We start from the raw sequence: 27,068 nt of genomic DNA on the forward strand, positions 1-27,068 counted from the left end.
TATTGATCTGACTTTTGAAACTTGGACATAAGAGTAATCAAGTATCATTGAATATCCTGTGCAAGTTTCAGGTCACATGATCAAGGTCAAAGGTCATGTAGGGTCAATGAACTTTGGCAACGTTGGGGGTATTTGTTGAATTACCATCATAACTTTAAAAGTATGTTGGTCTAGTTCATAAAACTTGGACATAAGAGTAATCAAGTATCACTGAACATCCTGTGCGCATTTTAGGTCACATGACCAAGGTCAAAGGTCAATGAACTTTGGCCATAATGGGGGTATCTGTTGAATTACCATCATAACTTTGCAAGTTTTTGGATCTGATTCATGAAACTTGGACATAATAGTAATCAAGTATCACTGAACATCCTGTGCAAGTTTCAAGTCACATGATCAAGGTCAAAGGTCATTTAGGGTCAATGAACTTTGGCCGAATTGGGGGTATTTGTTGAATTACCATCATAACTTTAAAAGTATGTTGGTCTAGTTCATAAAACTTGGACATAAGAGTAATCAAGTATCACTGAACATCCTGTGCGCATTTTAGGTCACATGACCAAGGTCAAAGGTCAATGAACTTTGGCCATAATGGGGGTATCTGTTGAATTACCATCATAACTTTGCAAGTTTATTGATCTGACTTTTGAAACTTGGACATAAGAGTAATCAAGTATCATTGAATATCCTGTGCAAGTTTCAGGTCACATGATCAAGGTCAAAGGTCATGTGAGGTCAATGATTTTTGGCCACATTGGGGGTATTTGTTGAATTACCACGTATCTCTGTAAAGTGTATTGGTCTAGTTCATAAAAGGTGGAAATAAGAGTAACCAAGTATCACTGAACATCTTGTGCGAGTTATAGTAGTTTTCAAAGTCAGCACTGCTGCTATGTTGAATCGCGTGATGCAGGTGAGACGGCCAGAGGCATTCCACTTGTATTACAATAAATTTGTAAGGTAACATACCCTAAATATCTAATTTCTGTAATTTTACACAAATGCATGTAATATTACACAGTGCAGTAAGATTACATGTGTTCTCTTGCTGCAGAAATTTTTGTTTTTTTAAGTAGAAATTTTCTAAATGTAGAATTGAAATGCCATCAAAAAGTTGTTTGTTAACATGGTTAATGTACTTGAAATTTCAGATTTTTTTAAAGCTTGAATTATTTCGTTAAAGGCTTACATGTTTTCTTTCTTGATCTCGAAATTCGCGAGTAACGCACTGAAAAATGCACCAACCGTATCACGTGTTGTGATTTTAATTGTTGCTTGATGTTAGTGGAGAAAGTTGTTAATTTGAAACGGAGAATACTTTATATTGATAAATATAAAACATTTGGTTATAAATTTATAAATTTTAAGCAATTAGAATTAAAGAAATTAGAAGTGGATATCGAGCTTATTACCGATCGAGTTGATATGTAATACATTATTACTATGTGCTTTATTAGTGTAGATGAGTCAATGTAGCACGATGGAAAATACGAAATAAATGGAAATAGTTTTTTTTTCACGTTATTATAACTTATCAAAGACACTTTGCTGATACAGAATGTATGAGAAAGAAAAAGAGATAGAAAAGGAAAAACTATCATATTGAACCTTAATACACCATTAAACATAACCTAAAAACATTATTCGAGACTGAATTTTGACAATTGGAACAACATTAACAAATGTGAGCTTATTTTTGAAAAGTAACACTTTAACGCAGAATTAAAAAGACAAAGAAAGGAATAGTATCGGAAAGTTTATTCTAAAGTTGGGGAATTAAGTGAATATTGAAATGCTCTTTGCCCATATATGAAATTGTATTTACATCTAGGGGGATGAACATCTTATTGTTACTTGAACGTAGTTGAATAACCGGGTGATACTCAATGAGGGGTGTTGTATAAGTATGAAGAGACCACTTTATGCTGACGTTTAAAAGCCATTACAAGAAGTTTGAAAATCAATCTATCTTTCATTGGCATGATTGGTAACCAATGTAAGCATGCGAAGTATACATTTATCGGAGAAATTGATTCTCAAGACTGTGTTTTAGTGTTGTAAACCATATACAATTATCAATATGGCTAATTACAAATGCATGAACAAGTCTTGCTGTAGTTTCCTGATCAAAATATAGCCTAATCTTTCTAATTTTGTACAGACCATAAGAAGTAGAACGACACTCTCTTGTTTATATGGCTAGACATTGTCAATTGACTATCAACTATAAACCCTAGGTACTTTCCCGGTTGAAGACTGGATTGATTGAAAGAGACAGGACGAAGCAAACGTCTTGTTCGATGACGGGAAGACAAGGGAAGAAGTTCAGTTTTCCTTCATTGATTGAAAGTCCATTTTCATGTGACAATGAAGATGTATCCTGCAGGAATAACTTTAGTTTAAGAATCACATTCAACCAGTCACCACGATTAACTACGGCATACAGCTGAGACTTTTTACTGAGCGGTTAATAGTACAAAAGATTTGTCAAAATAACAATTTTTGTCATATTCGTGGATGTTTGTGACTGTCGGACCGAAAAGTCCCTTAGATTCTATGACCAAAGGTAGAGTGCCAACTCGACCATTTAACATAATGGCAACCTTTCGAATATTTACACCGATTTAACATTTCTGTTTTAGGTTGAAAAATATCGTCCATTTCTTTCTTTCTTTTTTTCTTCCTTTCTTTTTTTCTTTCTTTATTTCTTCCTCTACCGTCTATGGCTTACTACATCTACTATTATTGCGGCCCTGAACGGAAAGAACTTTACTGATGACCAAGTTCAATCCTGGAGTTCAATGCCAAACAGTGATGTCTGTGTGCTATCGAACTCAGAGGAAAGGACTGGTGTCAACTTGCATTTGCGCCCTCTACAATCGAAGCCTATACAATTCCTCGCCATAATAATAACCACTTCTATAAAAAAAAATATCGATTGAGTATTGGCATTTAATACGCACCAAAATGACATATATTTGCAATGTCGAAAAATAAGAATGTCAGTTTCTGTCTTATCACAATAGGTGAGACGGGGAGAGTTTCATCAACATTTTGTCCGAAGATGTCGGATCTGACAACTGATCATCAAAATCAAGGAAGTTTCCAGACCTGACACCTTGTTACTGGAGTACCTGTCGGATAAAAAGGGGACTTGTCTGACAAATTCTTTCATGAAACGTTCCCATGATATATTTATATGTAATCCTGAATTGGTATAATGAAACTATGGAAGATGGTTATGGTACATACATGAATATACATAATAGGTACTGATATAGCGCTTTTCCAGAAATATGATCAAAACGCTTTGCTTATGAACAGCTAATAATAATGAAATTATATTGAATAGCACTTAAAAAATATATATAAGGGTAGGTGCTTGATCTTAATGCCCTGTTCTCCTGCAGTTTAAGGAACTTGCCCAAAAGGCAATCCGGCAGGCTCATAACTCACAAGGGCTCTAAAACAACAGTCCTAGGCTTAACCATAATTCAAAACCAACTCACAAAAGCATCCCATACTAAAAAAAATGAACATGAATAGTTAAACCACTACTTAAACCAAAATATCATAAGGAGAAAAGTTTCAATGAGCAAATAAATCTGTTTTAAGCCGAGATTTAGTCGTTTTTAAACTTGTCAGCAGATCTTCCTGTTACAGGCAGTTTATTTTCCATAATTTGGGCACAAAATTAGCAAATGCTTTATCGCCATATGAACTTATATGGGGGGGGGGGGCGCCAGTATATTTTGATAGGGGAGGGGGCAAGGCGACCTTAAGATTATGTTGTTTTTTCTTCTATAGAGGTACAGGAGCCAGGATTCATTTTTTATTTTTTTCTTCCCACTTCTATTTTTTGTCACCGTGTCTTCATTTTACTCTTTGAAAAAGTAGGGTTGGTCTCCCTCTGTCCCTTCCTGTATCCTCTGTAAATGAATGGACTGGTACTACCTGTAATTCGGACGACATACTGTGCTTTGAATGCGTCTTCTGATTTGGTCCGAAGAATAGGAATGAATGCGTTTTATTAGCTACACGACATGCACATAAAACAAGGGCCTTCAGTTTACCGTACAGAGTGTTATGGGATAGATGTTCTTGTGGAAATCGTGTTTTAGCTTTTTAGACCTACAACTCTCCAAAATAATTTGAAGCGAGTTTATACAAATGCAGACAAAACGAATGTTGACCAAAAGATGTTTGCACGGTTCTCTTATACTCATGTAAAATATTGGATGAAAACTAATCTGATGGAAAAATTATGACACCTTCATTTACATTAAGTCATCCTAAATGATTGATTGTCCAGTGACCTCCATGGGCGATCGTTAGAGTTATGAACCTTTTTAAAAAGTTAACTCATATTCAGAGGAAAAGGATATATTTGTATATGTTTTGTTAAATTAAATCATCAAAATTGTAATAATTACAAATAGTTAAAAATGATTCATGGCATTCATGATGACATTAGACAAGTATACAAGAACAAATAATAAACAAGCAAATATAATAGAAATAAAATAACTAACAGGGATACTATAGGTTGCATTCAGAGGAAAAGTTGGTCTTAATTGGTTTACATTATCAGCTACCACACGTCATATCTACACACAAATCCCCCCACACACAAACAAGGCACTACATAACATGAATGTATTTTATCTTTACTTATATCTTATTATACATAAAGTAAAAAAGACATTTCAAATAAACTGTATCATTGAAAAAATCTGATGATCAAAATGTATCGAATCTATATTCTATAGGGGCACAGAGAACATCTACTTTTGACCCCCAATTTTGAAAAATTGACCCACTTTCTGTGTTCCCTTATTCTTGAAATCCTGGATCAGCCCTTGTGATTTTGTTTGCTCCATGGTTTTTAGATATTCCTAATTTCAATCCTTCTACTTTTGGAATTTAACATCCCTGCCGTGTGGAGAATCGAAGTCGAGATCGGGTCCGATGGCGACGATGCCGTTAGGATTGATGTGTCGGTGAACCATCTGAATAACGAACCAAGATGAAAATGAGAGAGAGGACAGATTAGATTACAAATATTTTTTTCTTCATAAAATTTCGTTAAGTCAAATTTATAAACATCATCAAAATAAATATGTACAAAACATGGTAGTTATAAACAAAATGAATCATCAATTCAAAGGGAGTATATTAGAAATAATGTTCCAAATCTTCAGATTTTTTTTTTTTTCGAATAACTCATACCAGTCATGGTGCATACTGTAACAACACAATGATTGAGAACAAAATTGCAAGCTAGTATGGACCGGAGTTGAAATCGAAAGAGTATACAAGAACAGACAAAATCAAACATGTCAAAGGAAAATGCAAAGAGGAATGAAAGACAAGAGTCTTATAAAGACAATGTGCACGTATTCTGAAGTCAGGTTTAACTTAGACCATGGTCTAACTCTGTGCAAAAATTATGGGAAGCCAAAAGTGTCAAAATTTTCATTAAGTTGTATGTTTATTATGTTTACTGTGCTCTTTCCTGATTCATTGATGGTGAAAACAATCATCTATTTGTACTTCCTAGACAATTATGAATAATTTGAGATCCAAATGAGCTGAAATATGATATCTACCATTAGTGATTTATGTAATAATTGGCTGTCCATACTTAAACCACAACTTTAAACCTGAGTTTAAGTTAAACCCGACTTCAGAATACGGGCCATTGTCTCTCTTTCGTTTGACGAAAATAAAGCAAAAGAAACATAAGAAGTTCGAAAGTGTCATTCAAATTCGATCTAAAAGATGGCGATTTACCTGGTAGTGTTTCTGGATATGTTCTTGGTCTACAGTCTCTCCGATACCAGGCATCTGATACAGATCACGTGTGAAACCCCAGAGATTGGGATAGTCCACGATCCGCTTCTTGTTACACTAAACAAATTAAAAACAAAGATTGTTAGATGTTGGCTTCATCTGAGGTGGACTCGGCCTTAAAAATTATATAATTCGTATTTATCCAGGGTACCCACTTCAGCTCAATATGAATTATGCTCCCAGTGGGCTCTGCATAAAGATTATGCAAGTAATTACCTTCAACCCGGGAATTCATTAATGTAGTAATTTAGAAAGTATAATTGCTATACGGAATGAGGATTGCAACTGGATACCATTTAACTAGCTATAGTAGCAACATTTTGTGCATTACCACACCCCTTTCCCGACCTGATGGATATCCGATTGCTCCCCCATTATCTCCATCTCAAATGACACCAGTCTACAAAAAACAACCACGCCCACCTCATCCCGACACCATCTGTCTCTTCGATGGTGCCTCTGTCGTATCCCGCTCCTGTTCTTTATCCTCCTATATTAAATGGGTCACATGGGAACATCACTTCGAGAGACTAGACACCTTGTGATCTGCAACTCCCTTACGTCATCATAATGAGCAACAAGCAAATTAGATATTATATTACCATATACATGCATCCGCTCAGATCCATTAGGACGTTAGCCCCTACACAACCAATGGTGGTAACGCCCTTTTGACGCCGACATGATCGCATCCCTGACCCTCCTTTTACCCTATTCCTCATCCATCATTCATTGCTTACATGACGGCATGACGCTGGATGGGATATGTATCATTAAAATGACAATCACCTTCCCTATGCAAAATGAATTTTGAGCAGCCACTCGAGACAGGATCATTGCACGTTCGGGAATTTCACAGCCGAGTTATCAGGGTAACGAACGACGGGATGAGTAGCCAGAATTGAGATAGCAAATTGGAATAGGATCGGGCCTGCTCACCCCTAATCACGTTCTAGTTCTCCTTTGACAACATCATACCAGATGGATATAAGTACGAACAACCGTAATAATTGATGATATTCGTTTTAGCATACATATGAACTTTTAAAAATAATGATGCAGACCATCTGGGAGTTCTGGAGCGTTGTGGCCTAGTGGATAAATCTTCTGACTTTGAAACGGAAGGTCGTGGGTTTGAATCCCAGCCATGGCGTAATTTCTTTCAGCAAGAAATGTATCCACATTGTGCTGCACTCGACCCAGGTGAGGTAAATGGTACCCAGCAGGATTAATTCCTTGAATGCATGAGCGCTGAGAGGCAGCTCGAGCTAAAGTCGGGGTAATAATAATAACAACGCGCATCAGAATATAATATTTCTAGATAGATGGCGCTATATAAATGCCTATTATTATTATTCTTCTGGTAAATGTATTATCATGTCTTTGTACATGTAAAAGGGGAGGAGGAACTCTCACTCACATCCAACCAACCCTGTATCCTCACTCCTATAATATTTTGGCAACCTATATGTGTTCCTCTCCAGTCTTTTTGTACCGGCTGTTGACCTGATGGGTCTGTTTTGATAGACAAAGGAGACGCAGTTCATTGATGAGGATAATGAATGTAGGTGATGATAATAATGATAATGATGACGATGATGGCGACGACGACGACGACGATAGTGATGATGACAATGAGGATGATGGTGAGTGATGACGATGATGATGACAATGGTGATGATGAGAATGATTTTGATTTGGTGAATGTATAATGATATAATCGTGGCGGATGTTATTGGTGATGATACTGTGGTGATGGAGATTATGGCACTATATGTTGTCTGGGATGACTTGACGATAAGAGAGGAAATTGGTGGTGGTGGTATTGATGAAGATGGTGGTGGTGATGATGATGCTGCTGCTGATGGTGGTGGTGGTGGTGGTGATGATGATGTTGTTGATGGTGGTGATGCTGGTGGTGGTGGTGGTAATGATGATGATGATGATGAAAATGAGATAAAAAGCCATCATTTATTGTTCTGAATAGAAATCTGAAAGAGAAATACTCTGAAAATTCATTTTGCCCAATCAATCATAAGCCCAGCAGCCACTGCGCAGCGCCAGATCGACGAGGCTGTCCCTGAGCCAAACAGGGTGCAGCAACTCCTAATGGTCTGACGCGGCCGGAATTTGAACTCTCGACCTTCCGATATTGAGACGGACGCTCTACAAAATGAGCAACACACCGGTTAAGATGGTGATGATTATGATGATGATGATGATAGTATTGATGAGATGATAATGATGATGGTGATGATGATGATGATGGTGATGATGATTTTGATGGTGATGATGATGATGGTAATGATGTGATGATGATGGTGATGATGATGATAATAATGGTGATGATGACGAAGATGGTGATGATAATGATGGTGATGATGATGATGACGGCGTTGTTTCATAAGATCTGACATACCTTGAAATGATGAGCGTAAACGACATCGAAACGTATCAGGGTCGTGAAGAGACGGATGTCGGCCTCGGTCAAACGATCTCCGCATAGATAACGAGACCTAGACAATACATCCTCCACCTATAAACGAGTATTTATAAATAATTCATTTATAAAAACAATCTTCTATTCATACAATAAAATAGATTATAAAATAAATAAAAGAAGGTAAAATACTTGGTAATTTATTGGAGCAATATGCAAAAATGTATATTTTGTTCACATATTATTAAACTTTCATTCACGTACATGTACATAATTTATTACATAATAGGCCTATATAAATCAAAATTATGAACTAGTGAGAGAACTGAAAACTTCTAATACGCATTAAATTTTGTTTTCCTTGTTTTCTATTCAAATAACACAAGTTAGAAGGAGTTGAATGCAAGATAAATACCAATACAGTCGTTTTGAGGTATAACCTGTATTTTTTTCCTTCAGTAGGACTCTTTCAAGGTTTATTCCTTGTTGACCATTATCTTCTTCACTTTCTGTAAATATTATGTACATTGCTACATAATTATTTTTTTCGTGTGTTTTGTTGTCTGTTGATCTCTTGAGGAGAGATAAAGTATTTAGAACTTGATGATAAGATGATTTACCCTGTCCAGAGCTTTGAAGAGTTTGATCACGCCTTGGTCATAGGCTTCTTGAGTGGTGGCGAAACCAGCACTGTATACACCTATGTTAATATCTCTGAAAGAGAGAAGGGGATGAATGAATTAGTGAGAAAGAAAGAAAGAAAAAAAGAGCATATCGAAAGAGGGAAAGGGGCAAAGAAGAGAGAGAGAGAGAGAGAGAGAGAGAGTGAGAAGGGGAGGGGGGATAAGGATAGACAAAGGAGTAATAATTATATATAGACGTAGATTTAGAGATGACAGAATGGGATCGCGCGAAAAAAAGTTTCGACAACACAGATATAAAGGTGGAAATTACACTGTCCTCTTTTCCTCTATCGGCTTCAACCAAAGAAAGACATAATTAAATATGATTTTCCTCACCATATGGACCTCCATATACTTGAAATTGAGCGGTTTTTTAACGGCAATGATTCATAGCAGATGGATGGCTGAACTATAATTACCACAAGTATAACAACCAGTTATAATGACCACAACTGACCGAAAACCATTAAAAAAACCAAACTCATAATCAATAGACAAAACGAAGGAGTGACACAAATAATCTGATTTCATCTGGTCATCCGAAATGTCCTCATTAGTACAGAGCTGAATCTAAAGAAAAACAATTAAAACCATATACTACGAAGCAATGGTAACACCGAAACAGACAAATGCATCAGTTTTCATATCGCAGCTGCTAAAAGCAAATGACGGACATTAAACCAACTCTTTGGAGAACTTGAAGTCGAAATCAACAAAGGGTATACACCAATTATATGTAATTAAGGTCTAATTGGCACAAGCTCTTGCTTGAAAAGAAATATACGAGGCGACCCATGATTCTTTCTATCTGCATGGCGTCACTTTCAAATGCCATGCAAACTTATTGAAAATACATTCCATACGAAATCTGTATTTCCTTTTTTTAACGTTCCCTCAGTTTGTCTTAATAAATGTTATGATATAATGATATAGGTCAATTTCTAATATTTAAAAAAAACAATAATTCACCGTGAGTATATAGTTCTCTCATGATTTATGAAAAAAATAATGAAGTCACGAATTTGTATAATGATGTATCTTTACTTCTTTTTGAAAAAAAATCACTATGTATACTATATTAATAGATTTTGTATTGTCTATATACTCACAGGAAATAATTCCTATCATCATTCATGAGAATCACTCAATAGTAATTATAACCTTGGGGATTCTAGATTATCTGTCTCCCAATTCCCCCTTCAGACGGCGCGTTCTATTTTCAATGAAAACAATTTAGAACGTACATATGTATATCAATGGGATGTCCCAAACCGCAATTAATTTATCTGCTTCATTAGGTCCTTTCATTGATCACTTCCGTTCTAAATCAAATCTCGTCAATTAGCGCAGGATTGTCAACAGAGTTTTGTTTGGAAAAGTTTTCAATTACGATGAGACAATGATTTTTTCCCTCCCTGATATTTATCAACAGTTCCATCTTTTACTGTCTATTTCAGCTTCTTTTGTCTCCCTGTCTCATTTCATTTCCCCTCTCTCAAAACTGTTTCTATTTCGTTCGTTATATTTGTTTTCTTGAAGGTCTTGTGATAAATGTGTAGTGACCAATCCGATTTCTTTCATCTACGTTGCAGTTTGCAATCTATTTTTATCGACTAGGATTTTACAGAAGCAGCTTATTTCTGTTTCATTTTCTCCCTCTCCCTCATTCTCTCTCTTTCCCTCCCTAGCTCACCCTCTCTCCTTTTCCGCATCCTGGTTCAGCCCTTAATTTGGAGAAGTTGCAAAGGACCAAAAATAATCTAGAAAGAAAAAATATGGCAAGCCGTCCACGTCATGGGCCTCTCACACCAAAATAGAAAAATATGGCAAGTTGTAAAAAGTAACATTATTTGCTGGTCATATTTCATTCAAACTTGTTATAATAATGAGCAAAAGCCACTAGTCCACGCACTGAGCAATCCAGGAGTTGATATCCTCAATGGCTTCCATCAGTTCATCTGGAGAAAGATCTAGATTTCGCTGCTCCTCCGTAGCTGAGAAGGCATTGAACTGCTTGTTGAGTATACGAAGGACCTCAGCGGATTCGTTGTTCACGATGGACTTGTTCTGCTTGTCCCACAAGACCGGTACGGTAACGCGACCATCGTAACCTGAACGGAATGAACGGAACCAAATCGTTTAGAACGGAATGAGGAAAAAAACGTGAGGAATATTATACGGGACAATAGCTATGTGTTCTATGGTAACTAAGACGAAACTTTAATAAACACATTTTGATGGAATTGAATTCAAAACGTAATTACTTGTTACAACAACCCAATGTCGATACTATACATGTAGTTAATTCAGTCAGTCATAGTGGCTGACGTAATAGAGGACAGATATCACTCTCGGGCCTTTTTATCAAAGTGGAGACAACGGCAGAATTGGGATTCGAACTCACAACCTTGCGATTATGAGTCCAATGCTCTAACCACTGGACCACACGACCCGTGAAAATTGATTTCAACGTTGCAAATGCCAAGTCAATTGCGGTACGAAAACATTATACAAATTATCAATCATTATAAAATAGCACATAATAAATATTCAAAATCCCATTTTAATTCATTTTCTACCTTAATATCATAACCTCTACAAGAGTTAGTAATAGTTTACATATTCTTACCCGGTTCTGCGATTCTGTACACCTCTCGGAGGTACTTGCAGTTATTGACAGTGTCTAGTGAAGTCTTTGGGCGCTGTAGGATTAGATGAAAAAGGGGGAAAAACAAGAATCAATTGCACAACTTTTCTTCATCTAATTCTCTTCCCTCTCTTACTTGATGATATAAAGGTAGTAGTAGAAATAGTAGTAGTATAGTAGCAGCAGTAGTAGTAGTAGCCGTAGTGGTCGTAGTAGTAGTAGTAGTAGTATAGTAGTCATAGTAGGCAGAGTGGTAGTAGTAAGCACTAGCAGTGACACCGTAAGGTCGTGCAGTGTAAAGCTCGATCCCGGGAAAGGGGGGAGGGGTGACCCTTTGAAGGAAGGGGGGGGGGGTACGTCCAAAGAGATCGCAACCCTTTGAAGTCAGCTCTTTTCTTCCCTGCCACTCTCTCAATTTACTGTTTTTTTATTTTCTATTATTTCCCTTCCCGTGATCCCCTTTAACACATCCTTTCACCACATCCCCCATCTCATATATTTTGCAGTTGATAGCTCGACGATTCCAAGTTTTCCCGCCAAAGGCTCAACATCTCCATGACTCAATATGAAATTGTGCATGAAGGTGATACAACATGCCGCATGTTGCAGGGTGTCAGTATGCCGCCACTGCCCCCCTCGAGTCCAGGCTATTAAAACGAAAATGATCCCTTTCATGTACCTAATATAAATATGCTCTCGAACCAATTTAAATTGACTAATATTACAACAAGCGAAGCAAAACCATCCCCTAAATGATAATAGTTTTTTTTTCTCTTTGATGATATGTATAAAAGGGGTACATTTTAAACAAACGTATACTCATTGGTCAGCATGTTCCGTTCAATAGTGCAAAAAATGTAGAATTTGGTCAATATTCTTTCTACTAATGTGCTCTTGGAAATGGTATTTTTATAAGGTTTCATCACAGTCGTCAGGTTTCTTTTAATCATCTTCACAAAATTTGAAAATTTTAACAATACTGGCAATAATGTCATGCGATATTGGTATCCATGACCTCGCTCTCTCTTCTGGGGTTTCTTTTTGTTACGAATTTGAAATCATTTCTGAAAATAAATACCACTCAAATAAGCCAATATGCATACAGCCTTGATAAAAGGCGACATTGTTAGGCTTCACAATATTTCCTGAAAATGAATATTTTATAAGAAATTGATTTATAGATATATAACGATTCAAGTAATAGTGTACAGGCCTATGTGTATCAAACGTGAAAAGAACCAGCATGTTGATATTTAATTATACATTATACTTTTCACTGTGTTGATATAAAATAAATGAACCAGAAGGGTGAATAGCAAAAAAAAATCACTTAAGTCCTTATCAAAGATTTAAAACTATGCATGATGACACAGGAAACTGACAGTGAGCAATGATGTAATAATGAGCACACAATATGAGGGGGCACAAAATTCCAGAGCAAGCGAAGCGAGAGAGCAACATTTTTTCCCGTTTTTTTTTTCAAATGAAAATGTAATTTTTGATAGGTTTTTTCACATCTTAACCATTCCCTCTTCTTTTCTGTTTTCTCATTTTCCTTTGCCGTCGAACCTTTCATTCATTTATTCATTTATTTACCTACCTACCTACCTATTCACTTATTTACTTATTTTCTAAAATCTTATTATTATCATTAATTATTATTATCATTATCATCATCATCATCATCATCATCATCATTATTATTATTATTATTATTATTATCATTATTATTATTATTATTATTACTATACTACTAGCATCATCATCATTAATAATATTATTATTTTTTTTTGGGGGGGGGGGGTGGGGGATAGGAGGGCATGTCCCCAAGCCTCCAGTTTATACGCCAGTTACAATGAGCTTTGCCACGGGCCGGTGACTTCAGCAAGTTTGAACTAGGACTGCACGCGTGATGTGGTATCAATTCATATCTTGATTAGATTTCAATAGCCAGAACAAACACTTCTGATAGGTTATACTTCGTAATTCCAAAGGTTCTTTATTCCGAAGGTTCGTAATTCCGAAGCACGTAAATTGCCTATACCTCGATGTTCGTTAATCCGAAAACGTAAAAGGGTTCGTTAATCCGAACATTTGTGGCGTTATTCCGAAGGTTCGATAATCCGAAAACGAAATAAGGTTCGATGTTCCGAAGGTTCGTTAGTCCAAAAACGAAATAAGGTTTGTTGTTCCGAAGGTTCGTTAAACCGAAAACGAAATAAGGTTCGTTGCTCCGAAGGTTCGTTAGTCCGAAAACGAAATAAGGTTCGTTAATCATTACGTTTTCGGACTAACGAACCTTCGGAATTACGAACCTCATTTTGTTTTCGGACTAACGAACCTTCGGAATTACGAACCTCATTTCGTTTTCAGACTTACGAACCTTCGGAATAACGAAGCTTCGGAATTACGAATGTATGCGCTTTTTATATACCTGATCAGTGAATGCCCATCCATTGTCATCTCGAAGGTAGTCTACAATGGTCATCCCTATCACATCTTCTAGGCCTTTAAGCTTCCTCGTGATGATGGTGCGATGAGCAAACGGACAGGCCAAGGAGACATACAGATGGTAGCGATCCTTAGCCGGTTGAAACTTGCCGTCAGCTGAATAAACAAAAATAATAAAAGGCATATTTCTTTAACACTTAACTTGTAAAGCTGTTTATCTGCGTTTTCTAAGGAACAACCATGATAAAAATGACAAAAGCTAGATTTAGCCGCGTGATACACTACTTGAAAGAATTGGTAAAAATGGTGATGTGTCCGACTAGTGGGGGGGGGGGGGGAGGGGCTGGGCCCATGTACCCCTAAAGGTTTCACGGCTAAAAAAAAACAAAGAGCAGTGAGGAAGAATTGTAAAATACGAAATAATATTCTGAATATTATACCAAAATCTATCACAAAATATAATTTTGTATCAAACTGGTAAAAGATTTGCTCGCTCGCTTCGCTCGTTTGCAACTTTTAAAAATTAGAATTGGGTATTAAATTTTAAATAGAAATTTCACCCCATACACCATGCCCGGCTCCTCAAACTTTTTGAATCATGAGGAAGGGGTGGGGGTGGACAAGACATATTTGAAGTTTTACAAGATCATTCGTCTTCAAACATAGATTGTAAGCAACAGTTAATGGGTGTTTTTCTTGTTATTTATATTTTCATCACGTTAACTTGATGTATAAAAATAACTGCGTTTCCTTGGAAGTGTAGCCTCCACGTACAGCTTACATTACTCAGTCTCGCCACAAAATCCTTCATTTTATATGTCAGGCAACGTGTACCTTCTCCAGTTACAAATGGTTAACATGAATGTAAAAATATAAATCCTTTGATTTTCAGTGGAGATACGTGCGGACGGATATCGTCTGCTAACGAAGTCTTTCCTTTCCTTGAAGGCAACGCGCTATATTGGGTCTGTTTTGTCCTGTTCGTTCCATAACCTTTATATTGGCACGCATCGCTCATTAACACACTAATTAAAGACAGAAATGCATGCAAAGCTTTCTCGTTATCATTTGGAAAGCTAGCTGTATTACATGTATTAAGTATTTCTTATGAACACGGTCGTGACATTGCTGGTTCGAAGGCGAGTCTCATTATAGACACCCTAATTTTACTTCGTTATAATGGACTTTGAGTGAAGACGTCATGGACATGGGAGATGTTGGGGGAAAAAACAATCAAAATAAGGAGAAAGTATAAGACATCTTGGAAGCGAACATTGAACAGATAGGGAGACAGACATGACAATCTGATAAAACGACTGTCATATATGGTTGATACACCCAAATAAGAGTAGAAATTACACTGTTAACTTAATTTGTTACAGGGGGGCGGGTAGGGGGTAGCCACACCATGGTTTTTAAAGTATGATGAGAAGAAAAATATAATAAAGTATAACACCCACCCCCCCAAAAAAAAAATAGCCAAAAGGGAAGAATGAAGGGAAGAAAATGATATAACAAGAAGAGGCATGGGCCATGTATCTGTAAAATAGGTTCCATGATGAGAAGAAAAATATAAGAAAGTATAACACCCTCCCAAAATAGCCAAAAGGGAAGAAAATGATATAATAAGAAGAGACATGGGCCACGTAACTGCACAATAGATTCCATGGCATTTTCTTCGGGCGACAATAATTGCTCCGATCGTGTTGCATAAAACATTCAAAAAGCAGAAAAAAGAGAGGGAAAAGAGAAAGGAATCGATACATCTAAATAAGATCAGAGTGTCAAATCCTGGAACCCTCTTCAATCTCACTGCTCATATCATATATCAATTCTGTGCCCTTCATGTGTTAAAACCAGGAAATCCTTTCATTAGTGAAATCGGTCCATCTAACCAACCAGTTGCACTGTGGTTTTGTCCACCCAATTTTGTGGGATCTTTGCCATAATTATCAATAAGATCACGTAGCAATGAGAAAAATAACAACATGTTGATAGGATCGTGGGTAGATTAACACGCGCTTTGCGCCAATAAATAATAGATTCAACACCCCCACTGTCTGCGACATTTTCTGCTCAGGGAAAGAAAAGGAGAAGAAAACGACTAACCAATTTTAACACTTTTTAAATTGCTGTCTGGTCATGATTTTAAGGCGTTGCCATGGTGACGTATACGTCATGAAATGTGTATCATCTATAATGAATGGATTGACTGATGATTAAAGATATTTTTGTTTCACATTAAACACCCGTCAATGTTGTTTGAAAGAAAAATAAGGGGACTTTGGAGGGACCTTTATCTGTCGCTTTTGCATGATCAGTCTCGGTGCCAAGAGGCAAATTCTACATTCTACAGCCACAAGATGGAGGGATATATAAATGAAGAATAGAAAAATATTTTTTTTTAATTTCAGGGGGAGGGGTAACTGCCCCCTGTTGCGTACGACCACTGGCCCAGTTGATCGGAGGGGCAGAGCCCCCCCCCCCTCCTCATCTGTACGCCAGTCATCGGAAGGATGAAACGGCCAACATGGCCATGACCGAGTTTAGTATCAAGCCAAGTATCCAATAAACGACAGGTAATGTTTGATTAAGATTTCTGAAATGCGTCATGGAGTTCCAACGTGTCCCTCGGTTATTTGTTCATGATATTGCTCTCAGAGAAATGTTATCTGCATGCAGCAGTCCAGAATTTTTTTTTTCTTTTGCTTATTTGATAGTAATATGCTTATACTCGATTGTGTCTGGTGACATTGCTAAAAATCTTGGCCATCAGAAACTGCAAGCTCTCTGCTGTAGATTCAGCCCCCCCCCCCTCGTTTCAAAATCTTTTTTCGCGGCCCCTGAATTTCTCCGATGTTTCCCCGAGGGTTTGGCATGTTTAGGGGGCTATATTAATACAAACCATGTGTTTAATTTCTCCAACAAAATAGTGTGAACATATACCGGAATGGGTTCTATTGCGATCAGATGCAGAGATGCTTATCCAGGAAACAAGTAGCAATTTAGGCACGTCAAACTTCTGAAACAGATGGGACTACATCAATTTACTCCGTTTCCTTATCATCGCAGATATCTGCCCAAACTTTGGCTCACAAGATACATGCAATGGAAACAAGGGCCAATATCTCCCTGGATCATAAACAAGACAAGCAAGCCTACACAAGAAAGTGTAATGCACCCACGACTGTTGTGGCGCCATTTTGTTATTGAACCCTGCATGGATAGACGGAAATATATTACATCCCGTCAACATGGTCGTAATGGTAAAAAATGAAAAGAGAAGATAAATGAAAACACGACAGTAATACTGTAATTAAAATTTTCTACAAGCGATACTCACTTGTCTATCTTTTAAAAATCATTTTTCATTTAAATTATCTATTTTTTGCATATATGCTAATGCTAAGTCCATGAAAGAAGAGCAATATCTCCAAAGTCTTCTAAGTTCTATAAAATTCAAATTTTGCATTAGACCAGAAATTTGCAATTTTGGAAAAACAGACCAAATTTTGAGGTAGGATTGGATAGTGTGTTTATCCAATGAAAAATCAAGTCATCTCGCAATGTTTGATGACCAAATTTCTTTGGAGTATCATCTAACCTCCATTATGCCTAGTATTATAGTGTTATGAACATTATCAATATTATATATCAGTCTACTGAAACTTCCATGTAGAGTTGATTTCTCATATTAATATTCTTCCCATAATGTGTGTCGTCAGGCCAAGAAACCCCATGAAGTGCATAGCTAGGAATGGATCTTGACCAAAGTGGCCCCTGGAAATATCGTCATGTAATGTTGGCCACAAAATGACAATGGTCAGTGTGGGGGGGGGGGGGGGGGGGGGGTCTGTGCCAATATTTGTCCATGTTCCTTTATTTCAAGTACAACGTGTCGTTGTTGTTGTATGTACATGAATAAAGGCATATAAGCACGGTGACGTATTCTGCGCATACTCCTGAGACTTATACCGGCGACTTGGCCTACACCACCTATTTCTACATGGTAATATGAGTAATCTTGAGGGACATCGTTTTATCCTTGTCATCTCTGTTGTGTAAGACATGATAACAAGTGCAAAAACCGCAACCTTCTAAATCTGACAATGATCATACACTGCAAAAACTCCGGTGTTGATTTAACATCGGCCCGGAATCTATATATGTCCACACCAGAGAAGTATTGAAACAACACCAGATTGGAATCAAACCGATGCTGTTTTAATACGAATTGGTGTTGTATAAACACCTATCTGGTGTTGGACCAAAACGAAACTGTTGTTGTTTATCACTTCGCTGGTGTGGACATATACAGATTCCGGCCGGGCTGGTGTTAAATCAACACCAGAGTTTTTACAGTGTAATCAATACAGACAGACGTACAATCATCATAACTGAAGTGTCATTCTACAATAATACCAATGAGAACGACCCAACATGGTATGCCATTGGAAATAATGTAAAAAAAAACTTTGGTCGGTCGAGCACAGAGATATACATGTATCATTATCTTTATGACATGTACAGTGTATCAACAATCATACTTCTCTATCGTTTTTTAGTCGGTTTCGTACTCCATAATTCTGGATGATGGTTCGGTGAAACATTGCAGAATTCTGAGAGACTCCACCCTGAAAAGGAAAGTGCATGCAGAAAGTGCAGGAAACTTGATCAAGGAAAGTGAGATTGAAAAATACCTGGACATACTAACATTCACAGAATGAAGAAAGGAAGGGTGAAATTAAGTAGAAACAAAAGAAAAGGCGGTGTTGGCTTATATAATATATACCCGATGGTGCAGGCTTATGACAAGTACATTTCCTCCTAATTTCATCGATCGATCTTTATGCAATGCTTTTCCCATAAGGTGAAAAGTGTCACGATATATGTTCTTGTATTAACCATGACGATGTCTATCTGGTCAAAGTTTATTCAGTATTTCAACAAGGGAAGGTGGTTTCAACCCCGGTTGAGGTTAACCGTGACGGTTCCAGATAGTAACCGAGTAGCATCACCTCGCCCTCAATGGCTTTCCTGAAGGCGATCCTCAAGAGGTCATTGTGGTCACTAGGGACCTACTCCTTCTTCTTCTTCGTCTTACCCCTCTTCCTCCCTCTTCTTCCTCCTCCTGCTCCTCTTCCTATTTCTTCTTCTCCTTCCTTTTCTTTTTCTTCTTCAACCTCCTCCTCCTTATCCTTCTCTTTTACATCGTACGCACCGCTTTCCCTCAATCTTCTGTGTATTCTTCTGCTTCCTATTCTCTTCTCATCTTCCCCTTTCCTCTTGATTTTTAAAAAATCAATTTTCATCGATCGTATTCATTCTATATTGAATGAAATAACAAAACATCATTTATAGATTTATACTTCGACAACATTCATCTCCTGGCGAAATGTTTGGTTTGATGAAGAACGATACTTTTTTGGGGGAAAGTCCCTCAAATTTCCCATATCCTGTTGTGAGGGTATTAAAGCTACAGTACAGAAGCTCACAAAATATAATCACACCATGTCGTATATTGGAGAACGAAAATGAATATATTGATAATGATTTTTTTTGCTTATCTCAACACTAAGACATTATTCTTTCACTATTAGCTCCCCTTCTATTCAATTTTTTTTCTTACGCTGGACTTGATTTCTTTAATATCTATATTGTTAAATGACATGAACTACTAATCTACGAATAGTGAATGTTATAATCAATTTGGTAAAATTTGACCTTAAAAATCAGTACAGATTGTTTTCATTTCTGTATGAGTGAAAGTTTGTTATGTTACTGCTCCCATCCCTGAAGGGGGAGAACGATATACAGCAACCCACGCTATGAGCTATCATCACTTCAAATCAGCTTCAACTTCCTTTAACTGGCCTGCATTCCATACTAGTCACAACTAGGGACGATTTTCAGAGGCATATCCGGGCAAAACAGGTAAGGGGATGTTAAGAAAGGGGGAGGGAAAATTAGCAAACATGAACAATATAGTTAAAAGCATCTGCGCACTAATAATTATAATTATTTACAAAGAAAGATCACGACCGATCCTAGCTAGTCGTCATCCCTATGTGGGTGTGGTATGGAGGGGGGGGGGGGGGGGTGACGAGTCTAAGGTAAAACAGTCATGTTCAGCACTGAAAAGATGGCGATAACTACCTGTTTAATGCATACAACTTTGCTTTCTCTGTTTGATAAAAAAAATGTATGATTCATAACTGGAGGCTAAGGGATAATTTTTCATACTGTGACGGCATGACGCATCTATTCGCTCAGGCACAATCCCATATTTCTTTTTTTCTAAATAATACTGTACAGCAGTAATAAAATCAGTGAAAGTTGTAAGGCTTGTTTCCAATAACCAAACACTTTATTTTACCTCGGAGCTTATTTTTTAAAATCCGTGATTTTAACTTAAGTGGTGGTAAAGTACAAAAGCTTAATGTTATGAAAAACAAACGATGTGTGCGTAATGTTTAATGTACAAAATGTATAATAAAAAATGTGTGTATATTGTTAAATAACCTAAAGGTCGTGGTGCTTAGTCTGCTGGGCAAACCCTTCACTAGAGTTAAGGGTCTGAATTGCAGCCTACTCATGCCTTGTGTACTGAAGGCCCTACAGCAAGTTTTGTATGTGCTAGTCTTCGTGTGGAGACACACTTGTTGATCAAAATTTCAATCAGGGTCTGTGCCTGCAGATTATATATACGTGGTGCTTGTCGAAAGGCACCTATCTGATCTTTTCTGGAGAAGAGGGGGTAGTTCAAAACCCCTCCCTGCCCCTTCACTGTCTATCCGTACATCCCTGACACTGATGGTTGGGGATAAAGCCTATATATACCCCCTCTCTGAATCACTCCAACATTGACATTTTCGACTTCAAGCATTTAGACCGTTGCTTGGCACAGACCCACAGACTGCCTCGGCAGTCAACTTCACTGATTGGTTTTGACACTATGACTACTTCAGGAACCTGAACTTCACTCGTATGGGCAGGTTGCACTGCATTTGGAAACAATATTCAGTACAAAGCAGATATTCAGAAATGATCGGTTTCTAATTGGATGAAAGAATCTGTTTCATACCTTGGAAACTTCGTTTGATTATAGGAAAACATGAGTTTTTGATGAATATTGGATGACGTTCTGTGCATCATCATGCCCAGTGACGATCAATTGCATTGACAATTATTACGGAGATCCGAATGAATCGTCACAAGGATCCATGGACTTAACACAGATTACAGCGGACTGATTAATTTGGATTAAGTGATTATGTCCTGCAGTTGTTAAAATTAAAAAGCGGATTATCACTCTCGATGCCAACTTTTTCAGAGTGATACAACCAAATATTTTGTTACCTACATGGTTGCTGCGTTAGAAGAGGATGTACGCACCGACATAAAGGCTATAAACCAATAGCATCTAAACCTGGGAAAGCTAATTAAACGATTATATCATGCTTAAACAATATCGAACTTGTGACGGTAAAATGGCTTTACAGTTTTTACTGCTTTTGTGCTCTATCATTGCATTGACCAATGCCGTGATTTTCACAAGTGAGCCCGAGGACCTAATGGTCGACCAGGGGTCTCGATTCCACCTCAACTGTGCCATCCACGGACTCCTTGCAAACCAAGAGGTCGTCTGGAGGAAGAACAATATCTCCATCAGCATCGGTGCCGACGTGATGGGTGACCACCTCATCGTCGACCTCAAGAGATACCGTGTCGTCCAGGACATCACACATGGGTCGTACCAACTGAATGTCTTCGACATCGCAAGAATGGACGATGGTGTGTACCAGTGCGTGGTGTACAACAACACTGGCATCCACCTTCATGAAGTGGCTGTCCAGTCTCGGACAGCCACGGTCACTGTCTACTACACACCTGTCAAGAAGTACCCCTACTGTCCTTTTGGTGAAGCATCCAGGGAACTGAATGTTGGTGAGAACATCCCAGCTTGTATATCAGAGAAGGGACTCCCACCGGTGATGCTCGAGCTCCAGGGTGCCTTCGATGATTTGCCTGCGACTCACACAGATTACTCAACAGTCCCAGGGTTTGCCGTCTTGACGATGAACGTATCGGAAACTGATGAAGGAAGGACGTATACTTGCCGTGCAAGAAGTTCTGATTTCCAATTCTATACGAGTACATGTGATGTTGGACCTCTACGCGTGGTTTTCCCGCCGCGTGTTGCGATCAGACCGATCAAGGCAGTCCCGTCGGTCGGTGACGAAGCCGTCTTCGTATGCGAGATCGTTGCTAATCCTCAACCAACCAGCATCATATGGTCGTTCATCCCGCCAATGGATAAATCACGATATCGGCTTTATGATGAGAATAAGACCTTGGAGATCGTACGCATTCGTGAACAGGATGATAACCGCATACTCGTCTGCACCGCAGGGAATCGTAAGGGCAATACGTCCTCGGAGCGAGTCGTTGCGCTCTCAAAGACCCACCGTCCTCGGGGATCGGACCCACATGCTCCAAACGAAAGACAACACGACCAAGATCACTTCCTTTTCACACGATGCAGTGACGCCAATGCCGTGATCGTAGCTTGCCTGATCGCCCTCGCCATTCTCTTTCTCGTATTCGTGTTCGTGGTTTGCTGTCGAACGAAGACTTGTAAGTGCTTGAAATCACCATCAAAATCCTGCATTGAGAATACTGGGCAGAAGAAAATACAACAGATAGATCATATCGATGCGAGCTATACGATGTCGAATGACGACACGCAATTGATTGTCAAATGATTGGCTTATCTTCCGAGTTAGCCTTAAAAGAGACAGGAGAGACATGCTGCCTAAGTGTATATTCCAGGTGTTATATGAAAAGATGTCACGTTTATCATCGATGTGGATTCGATATACTTTACTTTATTGAGCATTGGACAAGTGCACAGATCCATCATGGAAACGTACACTTCAACAGCCAATATTGCTACTGGGTAAACGGACAAGTCATCTGAAAGCTTTGAAAAGGCAAAATCACTCTTTGATATCTTAGCTCACGTTTAACTTGGTAAACTCTCCAAAAGAAAAATGCCGATCAGTAATTTTGGTCCAAAGATTCTTCTTTGTATATTTGAACTTTTATAAGTTTAGTTCTGTGACTGAATTAGTATGTAAATAGGCACTAATTCTGATATTCAAAGAAATCTCATTAAAATTATCATAATGAAAATGTAACCAAAAATACTGATGAGGGTTTTTTCGGGGGGGGGGGGGGGGGGGGGAGTGTGGCTTCAGCTTTGCCGTTAACCCCACCATCAACAGTTTTGTCCAACAAGTTGTCAGATCTGACAACTTTTCTTAATGTTGATTGGTTAATAATTAGTGTTACTATGGTAACTGTCGAATAAAATGGGACTTGTCCGATAAAACGTCCGACAACTCCTTTCATGAAACACACCACTGGGCTGTATGACTCGTGTTTGTTTGTTTTTTGTAGTGCAAGATCTGCATGAACAGAGTCAATTGGGAGTGTCTACCTTATTTGAGTGACCCCTTTTTCGCAAGGGTAAATTTGCAATAAAATAATCGGGATAATCTGATTTTCAACAAAATGGGAGAATACGTGAAAAATTTTGGAAAGAAATATGAATTTCCCATTAGCTTTGGATCCTCATTCAAATTTGACTATCATTTGTTGATTGGTGTCGATAGCACTTTGTACTGTTAACATACGATTTGATCATCTTTATATTTAAAGGTAAATGCTAGTTTTGGTAACGATATCAAAATGAGTTCGTACAGAATCCAATGAAATGACCACCAAAGTGTCTGTTAGTATAAATAAAACGCGTGTGCCAAAGAATTCTGGAAGAAATTGTGTAATTGCTGAGAAATCAACATATAAGCACAGGAATCGGGTAGGGCGTCGGGCCCGACGCCCTAAGCAATAATTATACATTGTCCCACGTGCGCTTATCTGTGTTGGGGATCTTCGGTGTGAACATTTTTCAGCGTAGATTTCAAGATTTCACAAAGTTCAGTTAATGTAACTGTACCAGATCTAGATCCTCTATGATATACTGACAATTAAGCCTTGTTTTACAGACTTTCTCATGAAATCAGTATTTACTGCAACTACTGGAATTTCTCTTTAATCATCACAATAACCCCCTAAATATCCGGGAGTTTGTTTTGTATCAATATGGGTGCTTTATATTTTTTCTGCTATTTTTACACTAAGCTTTTGGTCAGGGTGAACTTCCCTTATGGAGGATGAAGTAGGAAGAATGAAATAAATTATTCAGAAAGAGGGATGTTGTGAAAATAAAATTTGAGTTGTGAAATTTAGGGAAATTCCCTGAGATACTAAGGGCATTAGGTAGTGCTGTTCCCAACATTCATTCAGGGATATGATATTGCTGTTGATGCTGCTGATGGTAATCCATGACTTATAGGACGAATTTGGATGTTAGATACTCAAAACGATAATCAAACAAAATTCAAAACTTAAGAGGATATCATCATATCGCAGATTTTTGTAAAAAAAATGAAAGGAATATTTTCAAACAACCATGTTGGATTTAGTTGGATATTTTTGACGTTGGTTATTATTTGCACTGGGAATGTGATTAATTTGATCGAAGGAGAAGATGCTCATTTAACTTTTAAATATGACTGTAACTGCACTGAAGTAACCTTAAGACACGGATATAAAAGTCCTTTCTACAGATCGCCAAATCCTGCATCCATCCCTTTGGCCACCTATCCTCAAAGTAGATTCACTATAGAGAACAATGTCACAACTGATCGGTGTTCAATTCATCTGAAGATCACTCCGGTTCGTAGAAATGATGCAGGAACTTATATCGCCCAAGTATACAAGGATGGTGGTGGTTTACCTGATATGAAAAGGATTGGAATGAATGTTGTTTATCCTCCTGATAAGGCATCTTGTGAACGTAGAGAAGAGTCTTCTGTTCGAGGTTGGCATTTATTGCACTGTACGGCTTCAGCTGGCACTATGTCAGGACTCTTTGAATGCTACCAGAGGGGTGAAAGACTACCCCCTTATAGCGCACCTATCAAGGATCACCTACTGGAACAAACCTTTTGGTTTAGACTGTCGTCTCCTGTGTTTTGTTGTTCATCCGCTGTGGAGCTACGAAAAGACCAGTGTAAATGTGATGATTTTGTCTGGATGCCCACGAATTTTACAAGATCAAACAGACATATCATCAAACCCTGTCAACCAACAACTCATGCTGATAGGCATTTAGAATTTACCACTCCCCACGTCCCTTCTTTGCTTGATGTGTTTGACCTTGCAGTGAAGATGCCAACGACTCAAAACTTTGGAGGAAACAAGTGTTCAAGTTCTCCTGATCTATCATCGGAAACTGTTTCATTGGTGTCACTAAAAACTGGAGTACCGCAGGTTTTGAAATGGATTTATATGATATTTGCCGGTACGTGTATCATGGTAGTCCTCTGTTTCGTTACCTGTATAAAAGTTTACTTCGGTCTAAAAACTGAAGGTGTAAAGAGTGCATCAACTGCGTAATATGGTGGAAGGGGGGGGGGGGTGATAAAGGTTAGTGTGCGAGGGGCTGGTCCTCTGCGTGTCACGTTCAAATTGATACACAATAAGACAAAGTATTTTGTAAAAAAAAGGAAAAGAGAGAGAAAAAAAAAATCCCACGAACAACGAAGACATCGGTGTCAGATGTTGGAGCGGACCTTTTGCTTCAAATGTATTTTTTACCCAATTTAAATCAGTTATTATTATATCCTTAAGATTATTCTTGCTATTACCATAATAATTGTTATCGCAATATTTATTCATTATTACATTTCTTCTTCTTTTCTCCTTCTCCTTCCTCTTCCTTTTTTTCTTCTTCTTTTTCCTTTTCTTCTCTTTCTTCTTATTCTTATTATCCTTCTTCTTCTTCTGCTTCTTTTTCTCCTTCTTCCTTTTCTTCTTCTTCGTCTTCTTATTTATTATTACTTTTCCATCATCCATATAACCTTCCTAAATTACGAATATTTCTACTCACTTCATAGTTACTCCTTAGCAATAACAGTTATGATAAAATCGATATGATGATAAGTAAATGCTCATAATTCGATGATTCATCTATTTTTATCAGGATTAGCAAAACGAAACCATTGGTAAAGTATGTTGACGAAGATTACACAGAGAATGAAAACACAGACCGGTTAATACAACCTTGTGCGTCAGTGATAGCCATGACAAAGATTGATCAAAATTGTGTTATGATTTCGACGTCATACTCTATTTCCTTGCCGCCGCATTGAAACCCCTTCCATACTCCCCTCTCATTGGTGATGACCGCTCAAAGATAGGCCAATGCAGGGGGGGGGGGGGATAAAGATACATAGAATAACTACAAATTGATTTAGAGTGTTACAAGCCTTTAATGATATATTTAATGACAATGAACGACCTCGTAATAAGGACATGAGAAATATATTTGTATTAGGCATTTTCGAAGGTGCTACATAATTATCATGTATGATCCTGCTGGTGAGAACGGCTATGGCGTGTTTGGCCTGCCATAGCTATGTATCAGTCGGATGCCCCCTAAAAAATGGATAGCAAATAATATTGACGTAGCATCATGAGCATACAGGAAATTAAATAAGGGAGCACGATCCCCGAAAATTTGATTCGATGACGAACATCCCTCGGAAACTGACCATGGAATATATTTTGCCAGTTACAAGGTCAATGTCAATGTAGAATATCAATTTATGATCATGTATGGATAAGAAGTAATTTATTCCACTTTTAAACAAATTTGTATAAATTCCGTGATCATAAATTTCTAAAATTATCATATGAAGTCTAAAAGAAACTGATAAAGTAGAACAAAAAAAAATCAAACATATATAAATACATTGCAAAAATTCAAACAAGTATTTGGGTGTATAAGTTTGACGAAAACAATCCCAAATCGTTTTACTTGCAGAAAATGGGTGTTGGCCCTATTTGAAGTTATCACTTTTTC

The 27,068-nt window shown here is 37.8% G+C and overlaps 3 protein-coding genes across 3 annotated transcripts; 2 read left to right on the plus strand and 1 right to left on the minus strand.

The window, feature by feature from the left end:
* Positions 1-3,870: 3,870 nt before the first annotated feature.
* On the minus strand, positions 3,871-14,885 carry LOC121412828 (glutathionyl-hydroquinone reductase YqjG-like). Its single transcript, XM_041605589.1, has 8 exons — positions 14,849-14,885; positions 14,058-14,230; positions 11,606-11,678; positions 10,889-11,087; positions 8,914-9,007; positions 8,273-8,389; positions 5,794-5,910; positions 3,871-5,009 (listed from the first exon to the last, which is right to left on the minus strand). Exons 1-8 carry the CDS (start codon positions 14,883-14,885, stop codon positions 4,911-4,913), a joined length of 909 nt encoding a protein of 302 aa, XP_041461523.1. The 3' UTR covers positions 3,871-4,910.
* A 6,679-nt stretch (positions 14,886-21,564) lies between these two features.
* LOC121412829 (cell adhesion molecule 4-like) lies at positions 21,565-23,113 on the plus strand. The gene has a single exon (XM_041605591.1). It carries the CDS (start codon positions 21,565-21,567, stop codon positions 22,837-22,839), a length of 1,275 nt encoding a protein of 424 aa, XP_041461525.1. The 3' UTR covers positions 22,840-23,113.
* Positions 23,114-24,474: 1,361 nt separating this feature from the next.
* LOC121412571 lies at positions 24,475-25,695 on the plus strand. Its single transcript, XM_041605359.1, has one exon. The coding sequence runs from the start codon at positions 24,587-24,589 to the stop codon at positions 25,598-25,600; it is 1,014 nt and encodes a 337-aa protein (XP_041461293.1). The 5' UTR covers positions 24,475-24,586; the 3' UTR covers positions 25,601-25,695.
* The last annotated feature ends 1,373 nt before the right edge of the window (positions 25,696-27,068 follow it).

This window comes from Lytechinus variegatus, chromosome 4 (assembly GCF_018143015.1).
Source record: "Lytechinus variegatus isolate NC3 chromosome 4, Lvar_3.0, whole genome shotgun sequence".
NCBI lineage: Eukaryota > Metazoa > Echinodermata > Echinoidea > Temnopleuroida > Toxopneustidae > Lytechinus > Lytechinus variegatus.